General features: G+C 42.9%; 1 protein-coding gene across 1 annotated transcript in view; it reads left to right on the top strand.

The window, feature by feature from the left end:
* LOC124723154 overlaps positions 1-25,508 on the top strand; it is a 77,581-nt gene that overhangs the window by 40,377 nt on the left and 11,696 nt on the right. The window contains exon 2 of the mRNA XM_047248345.1: positions 13,473-13,616. Within this exon, the coding sequence (XP_047104301.1) occupies positions 13,473-13,616 (144 nt within the window). The remainder of the gene's footprint in view (positions 1-13,472; positions 13,617-25,508) is intronic.

Here is a 25,508-nt window from a genome sequence, read left to right as displayed (position 1 = left end):
TGAGGAGCTTCAGAAATGCTACTTATTACCTAAAGTTCCCGTGTCACAGATCACCTTGTCTTGGTGTAGCATTCAAGTGCGGAGTTATTGACAAGTCTTCTAAGTACGCTCTCCACAAAAAATTCCCAGAATCCAGGTAGTGATGGCTCCGGTTACGCATGCATCGATGTATTTGATTCTCTATACAAGGTGTGTACAGATGACATTAATGAGATACCGAAATTTGTCTTCTAAATAAAATAATAACTTCTGAAAACATATGGCTGTCTGGTGATTTATCTTAGCTAAATATCTGACCGGCCGCTGTCCCATGTTCACGATTGGTCAACAGAGAAAGTACGTACGACGTCGTCGAGTCGCTCAAATGACACCCTTATCCTGAGTTTTTCAAATTTTTTTATTAATATTTCGCACTGAAAGCACAGATTCTTTGTGGACGGTCTATCGACTGTAAAAAAAAGTCGATTTGATTTTAGATTTGGTTATTGTCACTTTCTTGGTTGGGTAGGGAGGAGTTTGAAGTGTACCTCTCCGACAATCGTATCGGAACTTTATTCGAAAGCCATTGATTCATCATCTTAATAACGCGAATGAACAGTTCTGATTCCTGCTAAAGATCAAGGCGCACATTCGTGCGGTTGTTCTTTTGCTCAGTGGAGAGTTTCTTTGGAAACCATCTTCCCACTCATTTTTCTCACGTCCAAACCCAGTCCTGAAATTTAATTAACGTTAAACGCGTGACCACTACTGATCATTCTTACCGTCAATCGACACTCTAACATCACAAGGCACGTCATTCTGTCCAGATTATCATTCTTTCATGTGGTTAAGTTCTTCCCATTCGAAATTCGTCTACCACACCTTCTGCTGTTTGCATTTAAGGATTTGTGCCATCTGAACAATTTTGTCCTGTCTAGGGAATATTTTCAATAAACCTTTTGCAACTTTTCATAAATCAGTCAAGCTTAATATGAAATTAAATGGCAGAGCGTTGTTCGTACTTTGCCGACCAATTTTCGTAATTCACTTCCTACGTTCTCAGCACTCGTGTAGCAACTGCAAAAATTTCCGCCTGGCACTGAGCCAAAGGCACGATTTAACCGAACCGCTGTGCAGAGACTAAAGGTGCTCTAATTCGATGACAGCTTGGGTTACTTGTTTACCATTCAGACAGAGTATTTGGAGCACATATTTGATCTATGTAAGTAAACTTTTGACTCTTCATCTCCAAAACTGTGTATTTTATGAAGTTTATGAAATCTTGTCTCTGTGCTTGGTAGAAAATTTCATGATTAACAATGAAATCGCAAAATGTTGTGGTTGTATAATGCCGTTACTTATTTTATGAACCGGTTTTCGTTTTTCGAGCCCATCATCAGGCAGTAAGTGACTATCGTCGTTACAGAAATTAACAAGCTGAACTATTAGGCAACAGTATAAATGAAATGATCGTACGGCCTTGTTGGCCGGGAGACCCCATGCGAGATGTTCGGCCGCCGAAATTACAAGTCCTTTATGGCTGACGCCACTTCGGCGACTTGCGAGTTAATGATGATGAAAGACACACAACACCCAGTTATCACGAGGCACAGAAAATCACTGACCCCGCCGGGAATCGAACCCAGGACCCCATCCGCGGGAAGCGAGAACGCTACCGCATGACCACGAGCTGCGGAGTAGGCAACAGTAAATTGCGTAGAATTTACATGTCTTGAATGTGGTAAGTTTTACATTGGTCACTCAGGCAGAAACACAGATTAGCTGAAAGTGAGATCAACTGGAGGTTCCGAGGGCCTGACTCTACATTTGCTGAGTGTAAACTACCTCATCAAGAGGCCGGCCGCGGTGGTCTCGCGGTTCTAGGCGCGCAGTCCGGAACCGTGCGACTGCTACGGTCGCAGTTTCGAATCCTGCCTCGGGCATGGATGTGTGTGATGTCCTTAGGTTAGTTAGGTTTAAGTAGTTCTAAGTTCTAGGAGACTGATGACCACAGCTGTTAAGTCCCATAGTGCTCAGAACCATTTGAACCATTTTTTGAACCTCATCAAGATTGTCAGGACTCTATATGCCGAATTGCCCACCAGATGTCACGAGAGACGGTCCAGCCAACATAAAGGAGGCAGGGAGGTTTTTTCTCTTTTTTTGTCACTAGAGAAGCAGTAACAGCAGAATTGGTAGGTCAAGAGAGATCAGTGATTCCGAACGTGGACTCGTCACTGAATTTCAGCTGCCTAACAAATTCATCAGGGACATTTCAAATCTTCAAAAACTGCCTAAGCCTAATGTTGGTGATGTGCTGTGAAATGGAAACATAAAGGAACAACCACAGCTAACCAAAAATCAGCCAGACCTCATGTACTGACGGATAGGTATCGTCGAGGATTGTGTTTATAAAAAATCGCATGGAATCAGCGGAAGGAATCACTCGCGAGTTCCAAAGTGTTACCAGCAGTGCAGCTAGCGCAAAGACTGTGCGTAGGGAGTTAAAAAGAATGGGGTGCAATGATTGAGATCCTCTTCATAAGCGTGGTGGCGCAGTGGTTAGCACACTGGACTCGCATTCGGGAGGACGACGGTTCAATTCCGTCTCCGGCAATCCTGATTTAGGTTTACCGTGATTTCCCTAAATCGCTTCAGGCAAATGCCGGGATGGTTCCTTTGAAAGGGCACGGCCGATTTCCTTCCCCATCCTTCCCTCACCCGAGCTTGCGCTCCGTCTCTAATGACCTCGTTGTCGACGGGACGTTAAACACTAAGCTCCTCCTCCTCCTCTTCATAAGCAGCGCGTTTCTGTAATCAGAGCCAAGTAACTCTTTGGGTGGTATAGAGAGCAACGCCACTGGACAGTGGATCATTGAAAAATGAGTGGTTTGGAGTTATGACTCGCGTTACACCCTCTGACAATCCGATGGAAGCGTCTCGGTTTGGCGAATTTCTCGACAACGTTACCCGTCTTCAGATGTAGTCCTAATAGTGGAGTATAAAGAAGGTGGTAGTAAGGTGTGAGGGTGTTTTTCATGTTTAGGATGTGGTCCCCTTATTGCGCTCAAGAAAACGCTAAATTCGGAAGGGTATAAACACTTTTACAGTATTATGTACTGTTTACAGTAGAGGAACACTTTGGAGACGATGATGGTTTGTATCGATATGACAATGCATCCTGTCACAAAGCAGCAACTCTGAGGCTATGGTTCTTGGACAAAAACCTTCTTCAAATGGACTGATCTGCCAAGAGTCCCGAGATGAAACCAGTGGAACACCTTTGAGATGAGTTAGAACGTTGACTTCGCTCAAAAATCCAGCGCTCAACATCACTATCGTCTCTGGTTTCGCCTCTGGTGGAGGGTTGGGCTGCCATTTCTCCACATTTGGACACAACATTGGAAGTGTCCCCTGCAGAGTTCAAGCCGCCACTAAGGCAGAGGATGGACACACTCTATATTAATGTCCGGATATTTATGATAATGTTTAGCCGCTGCCTCGCATTAGGCTTGGCAAAATCGCTTAGTGGTCAAGACACTGCATTCGTATTTGGCAGGACCTGGTCCAAGTATTTGATTTTCAAGGTTCCATACATACGTACAAAGCCGATTCCTCCTCCCCGAATCCTGCCTCGGGCATGGATGTGTGTGATGTCCTTAGGTTAGTTAGGTTTAAGTAGTTCTAAGTTCTAGGGGACTGATGACCTCAGAAGTTAAGTCCCATAGTGCTCAGAGCCATTTTCCTCCTCCCCGACTGAGCTGGCAATCCGTTTCTGATGACCTCGTGTTTGAAGAAACATTAAACTCGAGCTTCGTTGCTTGGGGAGTTACAAACTGAGAGTAAATCACACGATTTTCTGAGGCATTTGAAGGAGTGTGTGTATGTTGCAAAATATTTAATAAATGTGTATCAGAGCTAAATGTGAACTGGGGGTTGGGGCTGTTTGGGGGAAGAGACCAAACAGCGAGGTCATCGGTCTCATCGGATTAGGGACGGACGGGGAAGGAAGTTGGGCCCTTGCAAAGGAACCATCCCGGCAATTGCCTGGAGCGATTTAGGAAAATCACGGAAAACTTAAGTCAGGATGGCCGGACGCGGAATTGAACCGTCGTTCTCCCAGATGCGAGTCCAGTGTGCTAACCACTGCGCCACCTCGCTCGGTCGAATGTGAACTGGCAACATCGTAAAGGCTACTACTTAAAATCACACTTAAAGGGAGAGATGTAATACTGCAAGTTTTTGAAAGATGAGAACGTGTAGTCAGTGCGTTCACATAATACTGATGAATCGGTATTTCTATTTCAAGCATTTTCGTGATTTATTCTTTTTGTTTCTTTCAGACTACTTCTTGTAACTCACAGTTTTAAGGGTGTTGCACTGTCTAAGAGGTTGTAGTAAAAGGCTTTGTACGATTTACTGTTCGTATAGAACTAAATTCTAAGTTCTGTCAAGATATAGATAACACAATATGATTCGCAGACATTATATTTCACAAGGCGACGTCTTATGTTCTAATAATATGAATCAACGGCAAGTTTCTATTTAGTTCTTACAGAATTTGGACCCGTTACCCAATTTGGCTCACCAGCGCAAGCAATCTTTTCACCCACATCCCTTCACACTTCAGCGTTTTTCACTATGTCATGATTTGACTGTCAAAGATGATTTTTGCTCTGTGACAATCCCAACTCCTAGTACGTGCGTAATACCTTTCACAGAGTAGTTCAAAAGCTTCTTAACATTTGCCTCATGATGGCCTTGTATGCCGATTATAGTTTCACAAAAGAAATCAATATTTTATAATATCAGTAGTTTTGTGTTTTCATTGTTAAATATATATTTCATTTTTCTCTATGGTCGTAAAAAAATCACTCCGTCTTCAGGCCACAAGTGGCCCATCGGGACCATCCGATCGCCGTGTCAGCCTCAGTTGAGGATGCGGATAGGAGGGGCGTGGGGTCAGCACACCGCTCTCCCAGTCGTCATGATGGTTTTCTTTGACCGGAGTCGCTAGTATTCGGTCGAGTAGCTCCGAAGTTGGCATCACGATGCTGAGTGCACCCCGAAAAATGGCAACAGCGCATGGCGGCTGGATGGTCACCCACCCAAGTGCCGGCCACGCCCGACAGCGCTTAACTTCGGTGATCTGACGGGAACCGGTGTAGCCACTGCGGCAAGGCCGTTGTCTATGGTCGTAAAGATAGAAGAATATTACTTTCTTCTAGCATTTTGTGGTAGTTTTTCTGCTTGTGCGTAGCTTTACAATACTCATCGAAGTGAATAATCCTTCAGGCGCACGTGAGCGCCTGAAGGAAGTTTTTCCCAGATTTTATTATATAGTCTTCGGAGCAATTTAAGAATATAACTTGTTAACTCTCTGTTTCTCCAGACTTAACATTATGCGATAGTTGTTCAAGTGGGTTGTTTGGATATAACCCTTCAAATACCTTGAACTCTTTGAACAATTGTGATATTTCCAGGAAATGTTTTCTAATGGAAACAATGCTGTCAGAATTGTTTTGATTCTACTACCAATAATTTCTTTCCTTTTTTCAAGTAATTTGATAATTACATTCAAACATAGATTCTTGCATTTAGAATTAGTGTCCTGGAGATCTATTCAGATCTATCGTTTGTGATAAGGGTACCGTTATCATTCCGGTAGTAATGAAGCACCAGTTGTTCCGGTCTCACACGCACTATTTCCTTCCCACCCTCGTCATGAAACGTAGTGAATGACTGCCAGCTACAGGCTGTTCCCTACAATACAGAAAGATCTACGTCTTGACCCAGGCGTATGCATCTGAAAAATGTTATTTATTTAGTTATCGCTGGGTCATTTGCACGATCTGCAACGTCTTTCGTAACTTCATCAACAAATTTTGAATCCCGATTGATCGTACTCAGGGCCCATTTTTTATTAAGGAACATACCTTCTTAATCCGTAAGTAATGAGTTTGTGTCATGTGTGACGCACATCGGTAATAGTACGTGATGCACTGTACTCAAAATGTAGTCAGTTGTTGTTCTACTTCCAAGCATTTATTATTCCTCGTTGTTTACGTGTGTGATGCTGAGCCCTACACGAAATATGAAAATCATCATCAGAATGTTAATGATGCTGCCTTCTACGTGCATATCTTATTCAAACATAAGACTCACTTCAATTCTGTCGGTTATGAGCAGTTGCAATAAGCACATTTGGGATTATGACAACATACATTCCATTGTTGTTGGTCATAATCATCAAAGAGGTTTTCATGGACTCATGGCAACAAGCTTATCTTAAAACATCTAGTCAGCCTAGAGAGATGCCGGATGCAGTAGTAAAGCAAACTACGAGGCTGAAGCTAGTGAATTCACTGTCATTAGTGGTTCCCTTTTTCAGCTTCGTGCCACTTCGCTCGAGGACAGTTTAAATTTCTAGCAGTGCTACAGATCCGTCATTATACGTTATTTGCTCTTCCTCATGCGCGCTGCCTAATTCACTTACATCTCTTAATTACACTCGTCAAAACCCTTAAGTGAAGCGGATAACAGCAGTAGTCCATTCACAAACACGTGCCAGGCGCGCTGCGTACTTAACGGGAGTACTTTATGGAAAATCTCGGCTTGCAGAGGAAATGGATCTTCCGGAGGTTGCTAAGTGCAGACCTAAATTCTCTGCTCGAGGCAGGCGTATTTTCTTGCGGACGCTCTCACTGCCTTCTCCAGACTCCAGCTACCAGAAACTCGCGAAGCGAATGTGCTCGTGATTACTGTCTCCCAAGCTTTCTAATCACCTTTCCTACAGAAAATTTCATCTGAGGAAGAGTAACTATTTCTTTCATTACTATCTATTCGCTTTTATTTCTTCACGGTATCTATGGTGCAGAAATGATTTCTTTTTCGCACAAAGCGGATTTTCATCACGAAAGGAGCTTCGTGGTAATAAGTAGTAGTCTCCTTTCGGGAAAAGAAATGAGGGTTACTGTTATACTTTGAGTTCATTAGAAATGAAGCACTGGCTCAGGGATATGAAGGACTCTTCCCTGGACTTGTTGAGGAAACTAGACCCGCAGTCCCATGGAAAACTACAAAAATGTAAAGCAGGTTGGTAGGATGGTGACTGCAATCTGTTCCTCTCGAATACTGTTCATAACTATAAAGGAATCTAATTTAATCCTGTTAGAGAGGACTGCAATCCGTGTCCCGGTCTATTTAGCTTCATTTACAGTTTCTCTGATTGCTAAAACTTCCCAAAGTGATTGCAGAGATTACGCTGAATATCAAACCAAAAACTGTTTTATACCACAGGTTTTTAGACGTCTATAGCTTATTTAACGAGTATCCACCTAAACTAAAAACAATCCTGAGAGTTTTTTTTTCTCTGTTTTCTGAGTAAATAATTAAATTTTGATCAGCATAATTTTATTATAAAGTTTGAAGCAATATATGCTAAAATGTTTGTAGTGTTTTAAAGTATATAACAATAATATGTAATAGCGAAGAACATATATGATAGAAAATTGAGAATAAGTCAACTTGAAAAATGAAACTGCCAGGACTATATCAGTACTTAGGCAGAGGAACATTGATTTAACAAATAATGTAGTCGTCATCGAACAAGAATGGGTAAAAGTGCGCTCTATAAGACAAAATGGTTCAAATGGCTCTGAGCACTATGCGACTTAACATCTGGGGTTATCAGTCCCCTAGAACTTATTACTACTTAAACCTAACTAACCTAAGGACATCAAACACGTCCATGCCCGAGGCAGGATTCGAACCTGCGACCGTAGCGGTCGCGCGGTTGCAGACTGTAGCGCCTAGAACCGTTCGGCCACATTGGCCGGCTAAATTACGTAAATCTCTAGCATTTAAGAATGGAACGGAAATAGTCAAAAAGTCACAGGAAGAATTATGTGGGTAACATATTTCCGGGAGCAAGAAGGTATGTAACTGTTAGCAGAGAAAAGGATAATTTCGGCAACAAAAGATGACAGATGTATTCAAAAAATGTTATAGTCTTCCAACATCATAACACATATGAGTCATTATCAGATTACGTCTCAGACAGGTGTGGCATAACTTGAATCAGTAGTCCGCAGCTCGTGGTCGTGCGGTAGCGTTCTCGCTTCCCGCGCCCGGGTTCCCGGGTTCGATTCCCGGCGGGGTCAGGGATTTTCTCTGCCTCGTGATGACTGTGTGTTGTGTGATGTCCTTAGGTTAGTTAGGTTTAAGTAGTTCTAAGTTCTAGGGGACTGATGACCGTAGATGTTAAGTCCCATAGTGCTCAGAGCCATTTGAACCATTTTGAATCAGTAACTCCACAATAGACGCACGTTCGGGAGGACGACTCTTCAAATCCCCGTCTGGCCATCCAGATTTAGGTTTTCCGTGATTTACCTAAATACTGTGAGTCCAAAATCAAAGCAACAAACTGGAATTTTGCAAGGTTGCGTTTATTTTGCCACGAAACAGTGCAAACAGGTGATAGTAAAGTAGAAACATGATAAAGGATACAGAACGTAAACAACTGCAACGTGCATAACGTTAGATAAAAATGTTCTTAGTTTTTTCCAAGTTAACGTATTTGCGCACACATTCCGACAACTGGTTAATGTGCTCAATATGGGGTGTGACCACCTCTGACAGCAGTACACGCCTGACAACGACGGAGCATGCTGTAAATCATGGCATCAATCTCATGTTGATGCAAAAACGCCCATTCTTCCTGCATAACTGATCGCAAGTCTTGGAGAGTGGTTGGTGGATGCTGACGTGATGCGACCCATCTCCATAATGCATCTCAGACATGCTCCATGGGATTCAAATCGGGAGAGCGAGCAAGCCACGCCATGCCTGCAATATCTTCCGTTTCCAAGAAAACAGCAACCACCTCTGCTGTATGAGGTCTAGTATTATGGTTCATCAGTACGAAGATTGAGCCCACAGCACCTCGCAACAACCACACAGGAGGCCCCAAGATCTCATAACGATACCTGACAGTGCTGAACCTTGCCAATTCACCCGTGCAATTACATGAAGAAGTGTCCGAGTGGTCAACATAATCCCTACCCACACCATTAGGGATCCTCCTCGAAACAGGCTACACCAGTTTGTGACTTTCCTGCTTCAATTCTTCCTGTGACTCTCCAGCGCAGAGAGTCTGGTAGGCGTCTTCCCTGTGCCATACTGCACCGTCTGTGACTATGTACACAGCGAATGTGGATGTGGGAATACGTGGCAAACGCTACCCCTTTTGACAGGTGCTCTGATGTCATTGTTGTGGTGGTTGTCCGTTGACCGAAATGCCATCTTCCTTGCAGAGCACGATCGTACGGACATGTGTTGACAGTTTGTAGATTATATTGTGACTTAAATACAGGACGGGAAAATAGCGGTTTGTTGCTTTGGACAACAGTGTACTTGCAGTAAAATGCCGAGATGGTTCTTTTCAAAAGGACACGACTGATTTCCTTCTCGATCATTTTGTAGTCTAAGCTTGTGTTCTATCTCCGGTGACCGCGTAGTTGACGGGACGTTAACCTCTAATCATCCTTCCCTCCTTCCTTCTTTGAAAGTATAACAGATATCTGTAATATATGCTAACACGATACGTTCAGCTGCACAATATTGGCTGTGTATGATGCAGTGATGGTGAATTTAGAAAGTACAGGTGCTTGAATCGTCCAATGCGCTAACCAGCTCTATCTTCAGACCGAGAAGAAACGCTAAAGTAACTACAATACTTCCAGCTCTCCTGGGCTGCTCATGATATAAACTTAGTAGCCAATGTGAGATAATGTTTAGCCGCATACAGCTTGCGTCTCCCCCTTTTTTTCTCAAAAGTCGCCATGGAAATGTTATATGGTTTCAGGTTCCACCTCACCTACACTGTTTGTAAACACAAAAAATCCACGATCTTTCTTTCATCGCAACTTCAACGTGTAAGCGTCAATGGCTACATACAGGCACCGTTTCCGGCCCAGCTGTATACGTGTGAAAAAATCATAGTTTAGAACCTTAATTGTCAATCGACCTTCAGCCACACCGCAGAGGAAGAGTGCTGGATGATGGGTGGTAAGGGTATATTCACCAACAATCAACGGCAGCTGGCTTCCTGTAGTTGGCACCAGATAGAGGTATTACGAAAAGCAAGCTAAATATTGCAATTACTTTTCAGCAGAAAGTTGAGTATAAAATCAAAGATAGGTCAATATTTTAGTGATGATTTCTGCTTTTATTACTTTTCTTTAAGACTAAAATATTTTTCATTGTGATAGGAATAACTGGAGATGCTCACCGACTACCGTATTTAGGCGAACATTTAAGAAGTTAAGCTTTTTAACCACCGCATTACAATATCTACATCTATTAATGAAATTGCTTGGCAATAATCCATTACTGCTGAGAAGGAATTCCATAATTACAATAATCGCGGAAAATTGATGCCCATTGATCTCCACTGGAACGGCCATTAGCTCATAAAAGGGGGAATCATTCTACTATCACACTATTTGATCACAAACCCAATATACGCCATACGGTCACATTAATGTGACCACCTGTCGAATGCATTTTGCTGCGCAGACCGCTGCGAGATGTACAGGAAGAGATCCAGTGAGGTTCTGCAAGGTACCGACGGGGAAGTGAAGCCACGCCAATCCCAGTGCAGTGGCCAGCTGCACTAGGTTTCCCGGGTGAGAGTTCATGGCACGAACAACTCGATCGAGGTAGTCCCACAGATTCTAGAAATTCTAGCCTTTGTCAGCGATGAACAGCAGTCACCATGGGTGCATAAACCAGGCGCCTGCTGAAGGAGGCCTATACGCACTGAACGGTCGTTGAGGAGACATTGTCGGTACCCCCTTGGTTCGACTGGACGGTCAATTTCTCAACAGTTGTGGGTGTATTCGCCCGTGCACATCTCCACAGCTATCGTTTGCCCCTGTCATCTGTGGGCAGTGGAGCACCGCAGTTCACTCGACGCTGGTTGGGGAGCGCGATTTTGCCTTGCATGATATATTTTAACCAAGGCGGCACGCTAGTGGCTTACGAACTTAGTCGTTTTGGAAATGCTTCCACCGTTGTTTCGACGGTCAATGATCATGCCATTTTGGACGTCGGATAAATCGTTCCGTTTCTGCATTACGACAACCACTGCAGTGTATTCCGCGTCCCCAGACACGCTTTATATGCCCTCCATTGCTATTACTGCGACCTACTGTTTGTGCGTGGTTATTTCACGTTGACGTCGAACACAAGCGCTGGTCGTATTAATGTGACTGGACCATGTATAAAACATGTATCACATTTAAAAGCTAAGTTTGAAAGAAAATTGACAAAAATTTCTTCTGGACAGCTTCTCATTTTCTTTTTCGAACAAATTTATTTTGAAACTTGTAGTTTACATAGTTGAAAATTATCATTATTATTAAACATAATTTTTCCTCTTATCTGTACTCATCCATAAATGATCACCATACTATCGTATTTAAACTGAATTAATTCTGTTACCTGTTGGTTGACTACCTCAACGCTATTAAGAAACTTGTTGTTTGAGGACCTCGCTTACATACCTTGAAGACTGACAGGTCAGTTACATCAGATATTTTTTCTTCATGGCCACATTATTTTTCACGTGTCACATATGAGACTTCAGTAATGTCCTGGGAGTACATAATATAAATCATACTCAAGTTATAGATTATTAAAGGCATCTTAAGTGGTGTTGATGATTATGGTTCTACGTCGTTAAATTGCTAGCTCATCACCATTATGATACATTCGAATGAACGATAAATACTTTGCTATGAGACTCATTATTCGTGCCCGATACAGGCAAACACACTCTCTAAACCAAAAGTCCTGCACGACCTACCCAATGTTCACCAAAACCGACAATTTTGTGTGTTCACATAGCAACACTGAAACGAGCTGAGATTTTGTGTTGCTGGAAAAAGAGATTGCTGTGTTCAAGCGGTATTGCGTCCAAATATGCGTGAACGGGTAGTAGCCTGTTCCCGTCATGCGTGCTGGAAGAAGTACAGCTACTGTGATAATTAACAGCAATTCCATCCTAAATGCATGGGTAGAGGTCACCTAGAGTCACGAGTCATAGTAACCGTACTTGTACACGACGATGCCAGGGTGGACAGAAACGCACATGCGGCTATACAGGGAGGTGAGAAACAGTCTGAAAAGCTTGTAAGAATATTGCATGGGAGGCTGTGATGATAAATAATTGTTAAGAAAAAATTGATTCGTTGTACTGTTTCCGAAGTTTTTAGCATTGAAGTTAGCCAATCAGGTCGTTGTGCGCGACAAATTCAATCATTTTCATGCACTAAAATGCGGTAATGCAAAGACATCTGTGGGTCTGTGAGTTACCACTTGTCAGATGCTCATTACCTGTGCAAATGTGCCTTTTTGAAAGTGATAAATGTACGCTACGTGAGCCAGAGCAACGTTTGTTCGGCTTGAGGAAACCATACGAAGAACAAGTTTGGTGACACTGTCTCTGGCAAGGTGCTTGAATTTGCGCGCGACGACCTGATTGGCTAACTTCAATGCTAAATAACAGCGCACTGTATCGAATTTTCTGCTTAACAATTATTTCTCAGCACAACCTCCACTGCAACATCATACAGGCTTTCCATACTAATTCTGACCACCCTGTACATCTCTAGTGGCAGCGGGTGAGCAGTGTCGTGTTATCACCACATGGAGGAAGCTTACTCGTATTTGGGACTCATGATACATCCTGCAACTTTCGTCGCAGACTACCGTTATCGTCATCTTCTGAGACGTAAAGTGCATCTGTTTGTTCGCTTGTACCCTCAAGCGCAAAAGGAACAATATACCGTCACAAGCTCCCGGTTTGTATCAGAGTATTTCGATTAAAACTCGTAGGTCATGTAAACGCAATCATTATGACCACAACTGATATACTGTTGTGAGGTGTACGCGCACCTCGCACCCTGCTTTTACCAGTTTCCTTGAGTAGCTGACGGCTGCTCAGCACTCGTGTATCAGTACAGCACTTTCATCCTCTTGTGAATCGATTCCGTTACGAGCAGCCACCATGTTAGAATGAATGAAGACTACGCACTACTAGGAAGCTGTGATTCTTAACATTTTCCCGTTATAATGAGTATTCCACGACGTTTCGGGCTTTCAGCCGGATAACGTCGTAATCTTGTTACCGTATTTCGGCTGACAACCATTCAGCAGTCCTCATGTAAGATTTACAATGAGTTAAAGAGTAAAACTCACCTGAAGATGGCTGAATAGTTATCAGCCGAAATATCGAGGCAAGATGCTGACGTCATCCGACTGCAAGACTGAAACCTCATGGGATACTAGCGAGCTGTCTCTGACTCAGATGCTCAGTGTTGTGCAATTCTTGTACTTTCTTTGACGGTAGTTAATGTCTGTTATAGCATTCATAGAAAAATCTCATTCAGGTTGCGTACCACAGCTTAGACGGTATTTGTTGTTTGCAGATGTTTTCGCAGCGCAAGGCTTTGGTGCTGATTGTCGTCGTGATGCTGGTGATGAGCGTGGCGCAGGCCAGATACCTGCCCACTAGGAGGAGCTCCGCCTCCCTGGAAGACCGTCTCGATCGGCTACGCGACCTCATCAACGATGTAAGTTGCAGTCTGAATTTTCTAACAACTTAAGACCATCTTCATACTTTTACCTAACAAATCAGAACAAAAAAATGTAGCAAACAAGTAATTTTCGTAGCCTATTTACTTACTAACGGGTAACGCATTGACGTTGTAGTTTGTACTTGATTTTCCCTTCGTATTTTTATTTTTTATTATGCACGTCTACGTCCATAGGAGCAAATCTTCATGGTCATGGAACGTGGCAGTACATGAAATTACAACAGAAAAGTAATAATAGATAAAATAAAATGTTGATGATTCCTAAAAAGGCGACAAGCTATAAGTTTATATAACCATAATCAACAACGTAACATAGGAATTAGCTTAATTTTTCAAGGAACTCCTCGACAGAATAGAGGGAGTGAGCCATGAGGGAACTCTTCAGTTTGGATTTGAAAGCGCGTGGATTACTGCTAAGATTTTTGAATTCTTGTGTAGCTTATTGAAAATGAATGCAGCAGAATACTGCACGCTTTTCTGCACAAAAGCCAGGGAAGTGCGATCCATATGCAGATTGGATTTCTGCGTAGTATTAACTGAGTGCAAGCTGATAATTCTTGGAAATAAGCTCATATTGTTCACCAAAAGTGATATTAAAGAATATATATACTGATTGGCCAATGCTAGAATATCCATATTAATGAATAGGGCTTGACAAGAGATTCTCGAAATTACACCACTTATTGCCTGAACCGCCCGTTCCTGAGCCAAAAATACCATTTGAGAATAGGAAGACTTACCCCAAAATAAAATATCATACATCTTGAGAGAATGAGAATAAGCAGACTGCTTTCCGTGTCGAATTATCACTTACTTCAGATGCTGTTCTAATAGCAAAAACGGCAGCATTAAGACTTTGACGAAATTCTTGAACATGGGCTTTCCACGACAGTTTGCTATCTATCTGAACACCTAGAAATTGGAACTGTTCGTTCTCACTACTCATATGCCCATTCTATGTAATTAGAACGCCAGGTTTTGTTGAATTGTGTTTCAGAAACTGTAAACATTGTCTTACTGGGATTTAGCGTTACTTTATTTTCTACAAGCCAACATCACTAAAACATCCCTAAACACCACATCACTAAAAGTTTTCTAAGCTGCCAGAACATCTGTGATCTTGGTAATATTTTATTGATGTACCGTCGCATCACAACTTATAATCTTCGCGAAAGGGCATATTGTTTGTGTCGCCTTAATTGCTGCACTCCTGATATGAACATCAAATTCTACTTGGGATATCTAGAGCTACTGTGTTTGCTGCCATGATAGGATATAAGCTTCATATGAAAATATTGCCTGCCAAACATAACAGTGGAATAAAACTTGAACTTACTGGTGGAGACACGTGGCATTAACATGCTGACTGGCGCTCGCTTTTTGATGATGTTTCACCGCCAGACGTCAGGCATGAGGCTCTGCTGTGGACGCCGTCGACCTCGTGGCATTCAACGTATTAAACAGGCTTCAAATAACATCTTTCTATTATATTATTTAACCGTTGTTGTCTGTGTTGGCAGATCAGTTAAGAGTCTGCTTTCCCCATCCAGCATCTCACGCAGACTTCGAACAACTTCTTGTGAGGAATGGCATGAAATTCCACTGGCACCAACTTAATAGTTATACGAATCGCTCTCCAGAGAGGTTAAGACTATTGTGAATGCCGAATAGGGTACTAGACAATTTTAATGAGCGTATATCTTTTTTGTGTGACCCGTCTATACAGATAACGCACAGACATTAAAAGTAATTGAATCACTTATGTTTGATTAGTATGGCAAAGAAATATCCCTCAGGTTTGAGGGCAACTGTGTGGAACTAACGAACACGACTAGAGAATGTTGCGTAATTCGTGGATGTAGTGTTCAATTTATTTCCGTAAGCCGAGAACAGATATGAAGCCCTACGTGAAGAATGACCTCATCAGACCATGTCACCATAATCCATGTTGTATGTTCTTGGTGCTATTTTCTTCATATTATCACGTTCTTGTCTTTGCTTCTGCCAACCACCTGTCTTCCTTCAGATATCTTTCGTAGGATTGCCACTATAATAACACATTGTTCGAGATGCTCACTGAGTTCTGAAATCACATGTCTCGCATTATTTCTACCGTTCTTTGTCACAATCCTTGTCACTGTTCGTCACTCCCCTTCACTGTGGTCTAGTTTCTGTCCCCGACTACTGTTCATTGATGGTGTCTTGCGACGAATCGTTTATGTATTCTTCACCTTGGATCCGCTTGCTTTCCATGCATTATTAATTGGTCTCCAAATAATTTCCTTCGTTGTAAGGTAGAGAATATTCTGTTTTACTTCACCTATATCTTGCCAGTTGGATGTTTGCTTGGTAATTACATGTTTTTTGGAAGTATCTCTTTTCGCGTTATCTAAGTTAATGTGGAACAAACGTAGCTTGGAGATTTTCTCTAGCACATTAAACAAATGCCAGTCCACTTCTGTGCCAAATCTATAACCATCTAGGTGTATGACAACAGAGAACCACGTAGCAGACACAAATTCAAGACGTGGTAGTCCCTGTCTATAGATTATGTTAGAGTTAATCTCTGATTTAGAGATAAAGACAGGCTGGCAAGCTTGCAGTTCAAAAGGTGCGGACATTTTATTTAAAAAAGGCAACAGTTGAGAATTTGGGGCCTCTGTAGAAACGGGACGAATGTAAAAGAAGGAGAAGTGGTTATCACTGGTTTTCTCGCTAGCTGTAGACATCTCTGCCTCTTGCAAAACCGAAACCTGAGCTATGTGCGTCGCTCATTACTGCAGCTTCATTAACGGTGAAGACGTATTAGCAACATCATACCAGCCTCGTAAAATCAATACCCTATTGTCTCCAGCAAACCTCTAGACTGTCTCCAACAGGTACGAAGTTACATTGTCGCTGCTGTGGCGAGAGCGTCATTATCCGTTATATTAGCTGATACATGGATGCGTAACCAAAACTGGAACTGAGCAATGTGACCCAATGTTTACGAAGTGTTAAGCAAGAGTGGTCATGCTGATTCGAGTTTTCGTAGTTTACTTAAAAACCGTTTCTGACGCATGCTAGGAAGGTTTCTTCAAGGACACGGTCGATTCTTTCCTATCCTTCTGGAATCAGCGTCCCATTAGAGACTATATCACACTTCATCTTTGTCGTTTAAAAATAACATTGCCGGATGATTACCACTTTTCTTCTAAGAACTCTAAAATTTTGTTAGTAAAGGGCATGACTCTTTTAATATATTAGAGCCAAGAGTTTCGTGACGAGATGGAGCTTGATGTCATCTGATTTAACTCTAACTTATATGATAATTTATCGCCTGTCTAAAGTATTCTCTGAATTTTATACAATTTCTTTACGTGTGCAGTCATCTGTAGTTTCAGTGTCAAAATAAAGAAAGCCTGTGTATTGACTGAACATTACAATATAATACTGAGTCTTTCTTTATCATACGGGAGTGTGTCATCACATTTATGAAATTCAGTCGTAGGAACTCAGCGGATCTCTGAAGTTAGTAGTCCACAGTATATTAACGTGCTTCGATATTAACTATATTCTTCAAATTAGCGCCTAAAGGTAACGTTCAGGCGGTGCAAGTGCAGAACACTAAAATAATATTAATGAATTTTGATGCACTAAAAGCATGTTTGCAACATTTTGGGGTAGAGTTTTCCTTTCTTATGCGAGTCATGCTTTGAAAGAACCACTACTTCATTCAAAGGTTAGATATTGGAGGTCAATGTAGTAAGCATGCTGTTTTACTGGCTGCTACTATCGGCCTTTGTAACCATAAGTCCTCACAAGGCAAGGTGGCCTCGCTCTAGTCCTCCTACCTACGTAAATTCTTTGGTGGTACACCTGTGCCCGTGATACATGTAAAAAACTTCGTGCTACAAAACGTTCCCCCGAGATTATCTTAAGTCTGTGTCTTGTATCTCCAACATCGATCTTCACACTCAGAAGGCTTGATACATGTTCACATCATACTCAACGCTCCGATACGAATATCATTGCTATGCTCACGACTTCTCCTCGATAGTAAGGAAAACACCCCAGACAAACCACAGTCTTCTTCTTGCGTGTGCTTGAGTTTGATCTACAAATGAAAACAGTCGCTGTGCCATTTAGTAATACGCTCAAGCTAGCGTATGCTCTTAATATGCAAGACTTTCATATTTTAGTATAACCTGTAGTCTATAAGTAAAATCTTGCAGAGATATTTGTATGTGTAATTTTATTTGTTAGAGGTGCATTTGAAGTACAACCTGTAAATGAGATTTTCTGAAAAATCAGTCAGTTTCATCGTAACATACAGCAATTCCATAACCTCGATGCGCTTGTCCTTTGATTAGACGGGATGGTTTATTTTCGTTTTCCTTAAGCGCACCTTTCCTTTCCGGCACAGTGTCCTTGAAGTTAATGTGGAAAACCTATTAACCTCCCGCTCTCGTTTCTTGCCTGAGCATTTTTCTCTGCAGTCAGCGCAAGAAATTTCTCCTGCGAAAGTACTGCCTTCCCATTTCTTATCAGTATAGAATTAGACCGTACGCAAAATCAGCCGGCACGCTTTAGACACTTACTCCCGAGAGAAAGGTCTTAAGATCTGTTTGAACATTTTTGTGACTAATCGCAATTTGCATGCCAAGTGCGCCGCAAAACTGGAGAGATTCCTACTGAAAGTTGTGTACGTGCTTGGCGCACAGCGGAAAAAGAAGAAAGCTGCATCTCTCTGTGTTAATAAAATGGTCGCGAGAAAGGAGTTAATGCAAAAAGGCGTCGACGCTATAAAATTAGACGGTTTGTCTTATGATATTATGCTCACTGAGTGAATCCGAAATTTTAAGATAAAGTTATAAAGCAGCAAATTTCTTAGACACTGAGAGCGTAGTTCTGCTGCCCAGATGTCTAGGTATCAGTTAGCGTTTACAATTTGTATATCCTCTTATCTTACATTCTTATTCTCGTATTGCTGTTTCAGCCTTCACATCACAAAAGCCTTCATACTTCTAGGTGGACGCCATCGACTCCCCCTGTCAGGAAGTACTCACTCATATATGGTTTTCAGTCGTCTACTTCTGTTCGTCATTTGTAGGTGTCCCTGCCGAAATAGACGTTTCGCTTTAATTACCTATTTCATTGTCATCTCAACATCCACATACCTACGTACAGGGTCATTTCGCATATGATCCATGCTAGATATACTGCAGCGCTGCCTCCAGGAGTGTATTTCCAATGCAAGTAAGCTTTGGTGTTCCCTGTTGCCCAACTCTCTGGTCTATGCCATGTAAGAGCAAATAGCTCAACAATTTTATTGTAAGTTCATTGTTACCATTGTATCCTACAGTGCACACTTTATTTGACATATTGTAAATAATTCTCATGAATTTGTTGTGTACTTAATTTGGTCTTCAAAATATATGAACGTCCACTTAAACAATATCAGTAAGGGTCTTAGGCATTTCAGAGATGACCAAGTATGCAGGAGGATTGTATTAACACATCAGCTGAACTTCATCCGAACAGGTCTTGGAAGGGCCAACGATACCGACCGAACGCCGTGTCATCCTCAGATTATAGACGTCACTGGGTGAGGATATGGAGGTACATGTGGTCAGCACACTGCTCTCCCAGCTGTTGTCAGTTTTTCTGATCGGAACCGCTACTTGTCAATCAAATAGCTCCTCAATTGGCTTGACAAGAACAAAGTGCATCCCGCTTGCCAGTAGCGCTCGGCAGCCCGGACGATCACCCATCCAAGTGCTAGCCAAAAAAAAAAAAAAAAAAAAAGGCTCTGAGCACTATGGGACTTAACTGCTGTGGTCATCAGTCCCCTAGAACTTAGAACTACTTAAACCTAACTAACCTAAGGACATCACGCACATCCATGCCCAAGGCAGGATTCGAACCTGCGAGCGTAGCAGTCGCGCGGTTCCAGACTGTAGCGCCTAGAACCCCTCGGCCACTTCGGCCGGCTGCTAGCTAAACCTGACAACGCTTAACTTCGGTAATCTGACGGGAACAGGTGTTACCACTGCTGCAAGGCCGACGGCACTTTAATAAATAATAATAATATATAAAAAATGAAGGAATATTTGTAGATGATGAACATATGGTCTAAGGGTTATAGTTTGTCGCTATATGTAACCAAAAGTAATCTAATTGGCATTGTCATCAAACGGAATGCAATTCTCGTAAACGGATGAAAAGGCCCCACCTTGTGTGATTAAGCGCATGACACGCACATGTACTAGATAGAGTCAACGACTCCCACATTGGATATAGTTAATGTGATTCTAACTGCAATACCCTTTGAAGAAGACAGTTTTTGAAACTGTGGAAACCATGGTCAAGGTTTAATAATCTTGTATCTTGCAACTAGTTGGCTGTTATTTCCAATCCATTGAAGCTCTTGTGTAACTACATCGTCACCGGTAAATTAATTAAAACATACACACCAGTCAAACATTATGGGTTACCAATCAGGAAGGAATTCAGAGGGAATGACCACATATTTCTTTCCGAGGAGAAGCGACATACTAGACTGAGCTTCGTTGTGAGAATACTGAGGAAATGTAACTCATCCATGAAGGAAGTGGCTAAGAAACACATCGCTTAACACTTCTGAATGCTGTCCCTCATTTTGAAGTTGTCTATGAATTGTATTTATTGGAAAAAAATAGAGAAAATTCGGAGAAGAGCAATGAGATAAGTACCTGTATTACCTACGGAAGGAAGGAAAGTTCAAAGATCAGTTTTTAACGTCCCGCGGGCGACGAAGACATTACCGAAGGGCCACAAGCACTCATCGGGCAAGAACAGGTCTGGACTGCAGAAAATCTAACTCAGGACGACCAGACTGGGATTAAATCCCCGATCCTTTCCAATGCCAGTCCAGTGTGTTAACCAATGTTTCATATCACTCGGTTACAAGTGAGTCGTAGGCAGAAGAAAAAAAAAAAAGAAAGAATAACTGAGGTAATACGTGGTGGATAAATGGGCAATGTTAGAGACTGATCAAAGAAACAGCCCCAGTCACTGCAAAGTATCATTAAATTACATTTCTCTATCAGTAATGAGTAAGAACTAAACAAAAATAATATTTTTTGTCCTGCGGTAGCATTCCGCTTATTCTGTCTGCATTTTCGACACCACACATTTCACCTACAGATGTATGTGAACGCTTTAGTGTCACAATGAACTTGATGTCACCCTGTGAACAAAGGGAAACTCACGGAGCAGCAACTCACGCTTTGGTAGACATCTCCTGGGAAATATGAATTACAAATTACTACTGAGACAGTGAAAGCTGCATAGTACATACTTCCTGAGATAAATTCTCGTTATGATGTGAGCAACAACGACATCAAGTGGAAGAGCTGCTCTCATATTCACATTCACACTGCGAAGGCCCATCGCCCTCGTCCCCCTCCCCTCCTCCTTCCCACGCACCGTCCTGGTCGAGATGTCTTACCGTCGGCTTACATGACGTTGAACCACTTTCTCTTTCAGTGCGTTTCAAAATAGTTCAAATGGCTCTGAACACTATGGAACTGAACATCTGAGGTCATCAGTCTCCTAGACTTAGCACCATTTAAACCTAACTAACCTAAGAACATCACACACATCCATGCCAGAGGCAGAATTCGAACCTGCGACCGTAGCAGCAACGCGGTTCCGGACTGAAGCGCCTAGAACAGCTCGGCCACAACGGCCGGCTCAGTGGGTTTGTTTTGCAGTTTACAAATTGATTCTACCTCTTCGGTTTTTAAGATACACCTCTCATTTTTTAAATATTTTCGTTACACATAAAACTTCTACATTTTCTTACATACCTAATGAGAAAACTCTGAAATACACTCCTGGAAATGGAAAAAAGAACACATTGACACCGGTGTGTCAGACCCACCATACTTGCTCCGGACACTGCGAGAGGGCTGTACAAGCAATGATCACACGCACGGCACAGCGGACACACCAGGAACCGTGGTGTTGGCCGTCGAATGGCGCTAGCTGCGCAGCATTTGTGCACCGCCGCCGTCAGTGTCAGCCAGTTTGCCGTGGCATATGGAGCTCCATCGCAGTCTTTAACACTGGTAGCATGCCGCGACAGCGTGGACGTGAACCGTATGTGCAGTTGACGGACTTTGAGCGAGGGCGTATAGTGGGCATGCGGGAGGCCGGGTGGACGTACCGCCGAATTGCTCAACACGTGGGGCGTGAGGTCTCCACAGTACATCGATGTTGTCGCCAGTGGTCGGCGGAAGGTGCATGTGCCCGTCGACCTGGGACCGGACCGCAGCAACGCACGGATGCACGCCAAGACCGTAGGATCCTACGCAGTGCCGTAGGGGACCGCACCGCCACTTCCCAGCAAATTAGGGACACTGTTGCTCCTGGGGTATCGGCGAGGACCATTCGCAACCGTCTCCATGAAGCTGGGCTACGGTCCCGCACACCGTTAGGCCGTCTTCCGCTCACGCCCCAACATCGTGCAGCCCGCCTCCAGTGGTGTCGCGACAGGCGTGAATGGAGGGACGAATGGAGACGTGTCGTCTTCAGCGATGAGAGTCGCTTCTGCCTTGGTGCCAATGATGGTCGTATGCGTGTTTGGCACCGTGCAGGTGAGCGCCACAATCAGGACTGCATACGACCGAGGCACACAGGGCCAACACCCGGCATCATGGTGTGGGGAGCGATCTCCTACACTGGCCGTACACCACTGGTGATCGTCGAGGGGACACTGAATAGTGCACGGTACATCCAAACCGTCATCAAACCCATCGTTCTACCATTCCTAGACCGGCAGGGAACTTGCTGTTCCAACAGGACAATGCACGTCCGCATGTATCCTGTGCCACCCAACGCGCTCTAGAAGGTGTAAGTCAACTACCCTGGCCAGCAAGATCTCCGGATCTGTCCCCCATTGAGCATGTTTGGGACTGGATGAAGCGTCGTCTCACACGGTCTGCACGTCCAGCACGAATGCTGGTCCAACTGAGGCGCCAGGTGGAAATGGCATGGCAAGCCGTTCCACAGGACTACATCCAGCATCTCTACGATCGTCTCCATGGGAGAATAGCAGCTTGCATTGCTGCGAAAGGTGGATATACACTGTACTAGTGCCGACATTCTGCATGCTCTGTTGCCTGTGTCTATGTGCCTGTGGTTCTGTCAGTGTGATCATGTGATGTATCTGACCCCAGGAATGTGTCAATAAAGTTTCCCCTTCCTGGGACAATGAATTCACGGTGTTCTTATTTCAATTTCCAGGAGTGTATAAAACTGCACATTCCGTGTGTGCTGGTGTAGTGATTAGCATGCTCTACCGCATTCGCAGGGGACAGAGTTCAAACTTCCAGGCATTCAGGTTTATGTTTTCTATACTTTCCTTAAACTGAATAAAACGAATGCCGCGATCGTTCCTTAGAAAAGAACACGGCTGACATCTTTCCAAATATTAATACAATCCGAGGTCGTGCTCCGTCTTTAGTGATCTTCTCGCAGTCAACACTTTAAACCTTATCCTTCCTTTCTTTCTGAAAGCGCATAGGACAGGGAATAGGCAGCAAATAGATTATCATGGTAAAAGATTGCATATGTGTCGTCCTTAAACTGATATAGTACAGAAGGATGAATATATTAGTACATACCATATGGTACTGGTTACCTCACTAACTATATAAACGTAGATCCCATTGTTCGGACTACCTTCAGACTGTGAGTAGCATTTTGTGGAGAGGATATGTGGAAACTGTAAGTTCCAAGCTTTCTGGCGGCTAAACGGCGTGCCGTTGTTACATTTCAGTTATATCAGGAAGTTTCCTCCTTATTATTTGCTTATCGTAGGAGTTACGTCGAACAGATGACTTAGACTTACATTTTTAAGCAACGGTTAAAATTAAGACCAATAATCTATACCATGGCTAATAATAAGTTCTTGTTCGAACTTGATGTCTCACTTGCATGATATTATGTACGCTTTTCATAATTAATCAAGTAGCAACCGTTTTTCCCCTCAGCATAGCATGTGAAGTGGTGAATCAAAGTCGTGTGGATGACTTTAATAAGTTCTTGCGCAGTTTTATTTATTTAATTCGTGTAAAAAGCGCTGCTTGCAGTATCCACACAGATTGCACTTATATAATGACAGAAAAAAGGAAAACTGCAATTATAAATTATAGATTTACAAGAGTACGGACTGTTTCACCTGATTGAACAAAACTATTTCTTCTGCATGAATGACCATCGAAATTTGGGATCAATTTTAAATTAAGCATCCGACTACGAAGTTCTTATTTTTAAAATAACCATTCAGTTTCAGAAGGAAATATCTGTAGATAAATCGCTGGAAACGTTTTACAATTGCGTTCAGTATCAAAGTTAACCTTTCCCAAATGTCCAGACTTTCGTCACCAGACGCGCGACAAACGTCCTGACGACAATCAAACCCGTCCCATTCTTATGCGAGCATTTCTGGAGTCACTGCATTCACTGGTGCAACTAAGCGGTGTCAGGGTTTACACAAAGTTGTTGGAAGGGGAAACAATAAAAATCACATATTGTGGGGTCATGTAAGCTTGGAAGACAATGGTGCAAAGCGAGATCCGCATGCCCCGGTCGGCCGATCCATAGTTATGGCAGCTCCGTGTTACGTGCAGGTGCCAGTGCATAGCTTCTATGTCCTGTTGAAACATGAAGTTTTCAACATGTTCTCGCACATTGGGCAGTAAATGAGCGAGCGAGCAAGCTGCAGCCGAAGACCCCTACCGGCAGCCGCCTAAACTATCAGTTTACAACTGGCCCCAAGGTAAACTTTTAGTTTCGACTCGTAAGTTAAAACCCATTCTAAGTCTCTATCTTTATTCATGTAACGATATAGTTTTGTGAAACCGGATAAATTTGTATTTAAACACCCTGTACATAAAAAACATCAAGAATTACATTAAGGAAAAGCTGTTCGCAGCAGTAATACAATTAACATTTAAAACCTCAGTATTACACTGGTGTCCAAAATTAAGGCAACAAACGGAAATTTTGCAAGATTGCGTTTATTTTACCACAAAACAGTATAAATAGATGATAGTAAAGTAGAAACAATATAAACAACACAGAACGAAACAACTGTAGTATGCATAGCGGTAGACAAAAACGTTCTTCGTTTTTTTCCAACTTAACGGATTCACACACATATTATGACAACTGGTTAATGCGTTCAGTATGGGGTGTGACCATTTCTGGCAGCAATACGGGCCTGACAAACAACGGGGCATGCTGTGAATGATGCAATCTCATTGTGAGGCAATAACGCCAATTTTGCCTGCAGTGCTGCTTGCAAGTCTTGGAGAGTGGTTGGTCGCTGTTGACGTCATGCAACCCGTCTCCCTAGTGGATCCGGCGTGCTCCATGGGATTCAAATCTGGAAAGCGAGCAGGACATGCCATGCGTGCAACATCTTCCGTTTCCAAGAAAACATCAACTATGAGGTCGAGCATTATCGTCCATAAAAAAAACAGTGGTTCAAATGGTTGTAAGCACTATGGGACTTAACATCTGAGGCCATCAGTCCCCTAGACTTAGTACTATTAAAACCTAACTAACCTAAGGACATCACACACATCCATGCCCGAGGCAGGATTTGAACCTGCGACCGCAGCAGGCACGCAGTTCCGGACTGAAGCGCCCAGAACCGCTCGGTCACAGCGGCCGGCTATCGTCCATCAGCACCTTGCAAAAAACCGCACATGAGATACCAGGACCTCGTTACGACACCAGAGATCACTTAAACCTTGCCGATTTAACCGTACAGTTTCATGAAGAGGTGTTAGAGTGGTCAATATAATCCCTGCGCACACCATTAGGGATCATCCT

This window comes from Schistocerca piceifrons, chromosome X (assembly GCF_021461385.2).
Source record: "Schistocerca piceifrons isolate TAMUIC-IGC-003096 chromosome X, iqSchPice1.1, whole genome shotgun sequence".
Taxonomy (NCBI): Eukaryota; Metazoa; Arthropoda; class Insecta; order Orthoptera; family Acrididae; genus Schistocerca; species Schistocerca piceifrons.
Note: the sequence above shows the minus strand (reverse complement) of the source record. Positions and strands in the feature narration are given on the sequence as shown.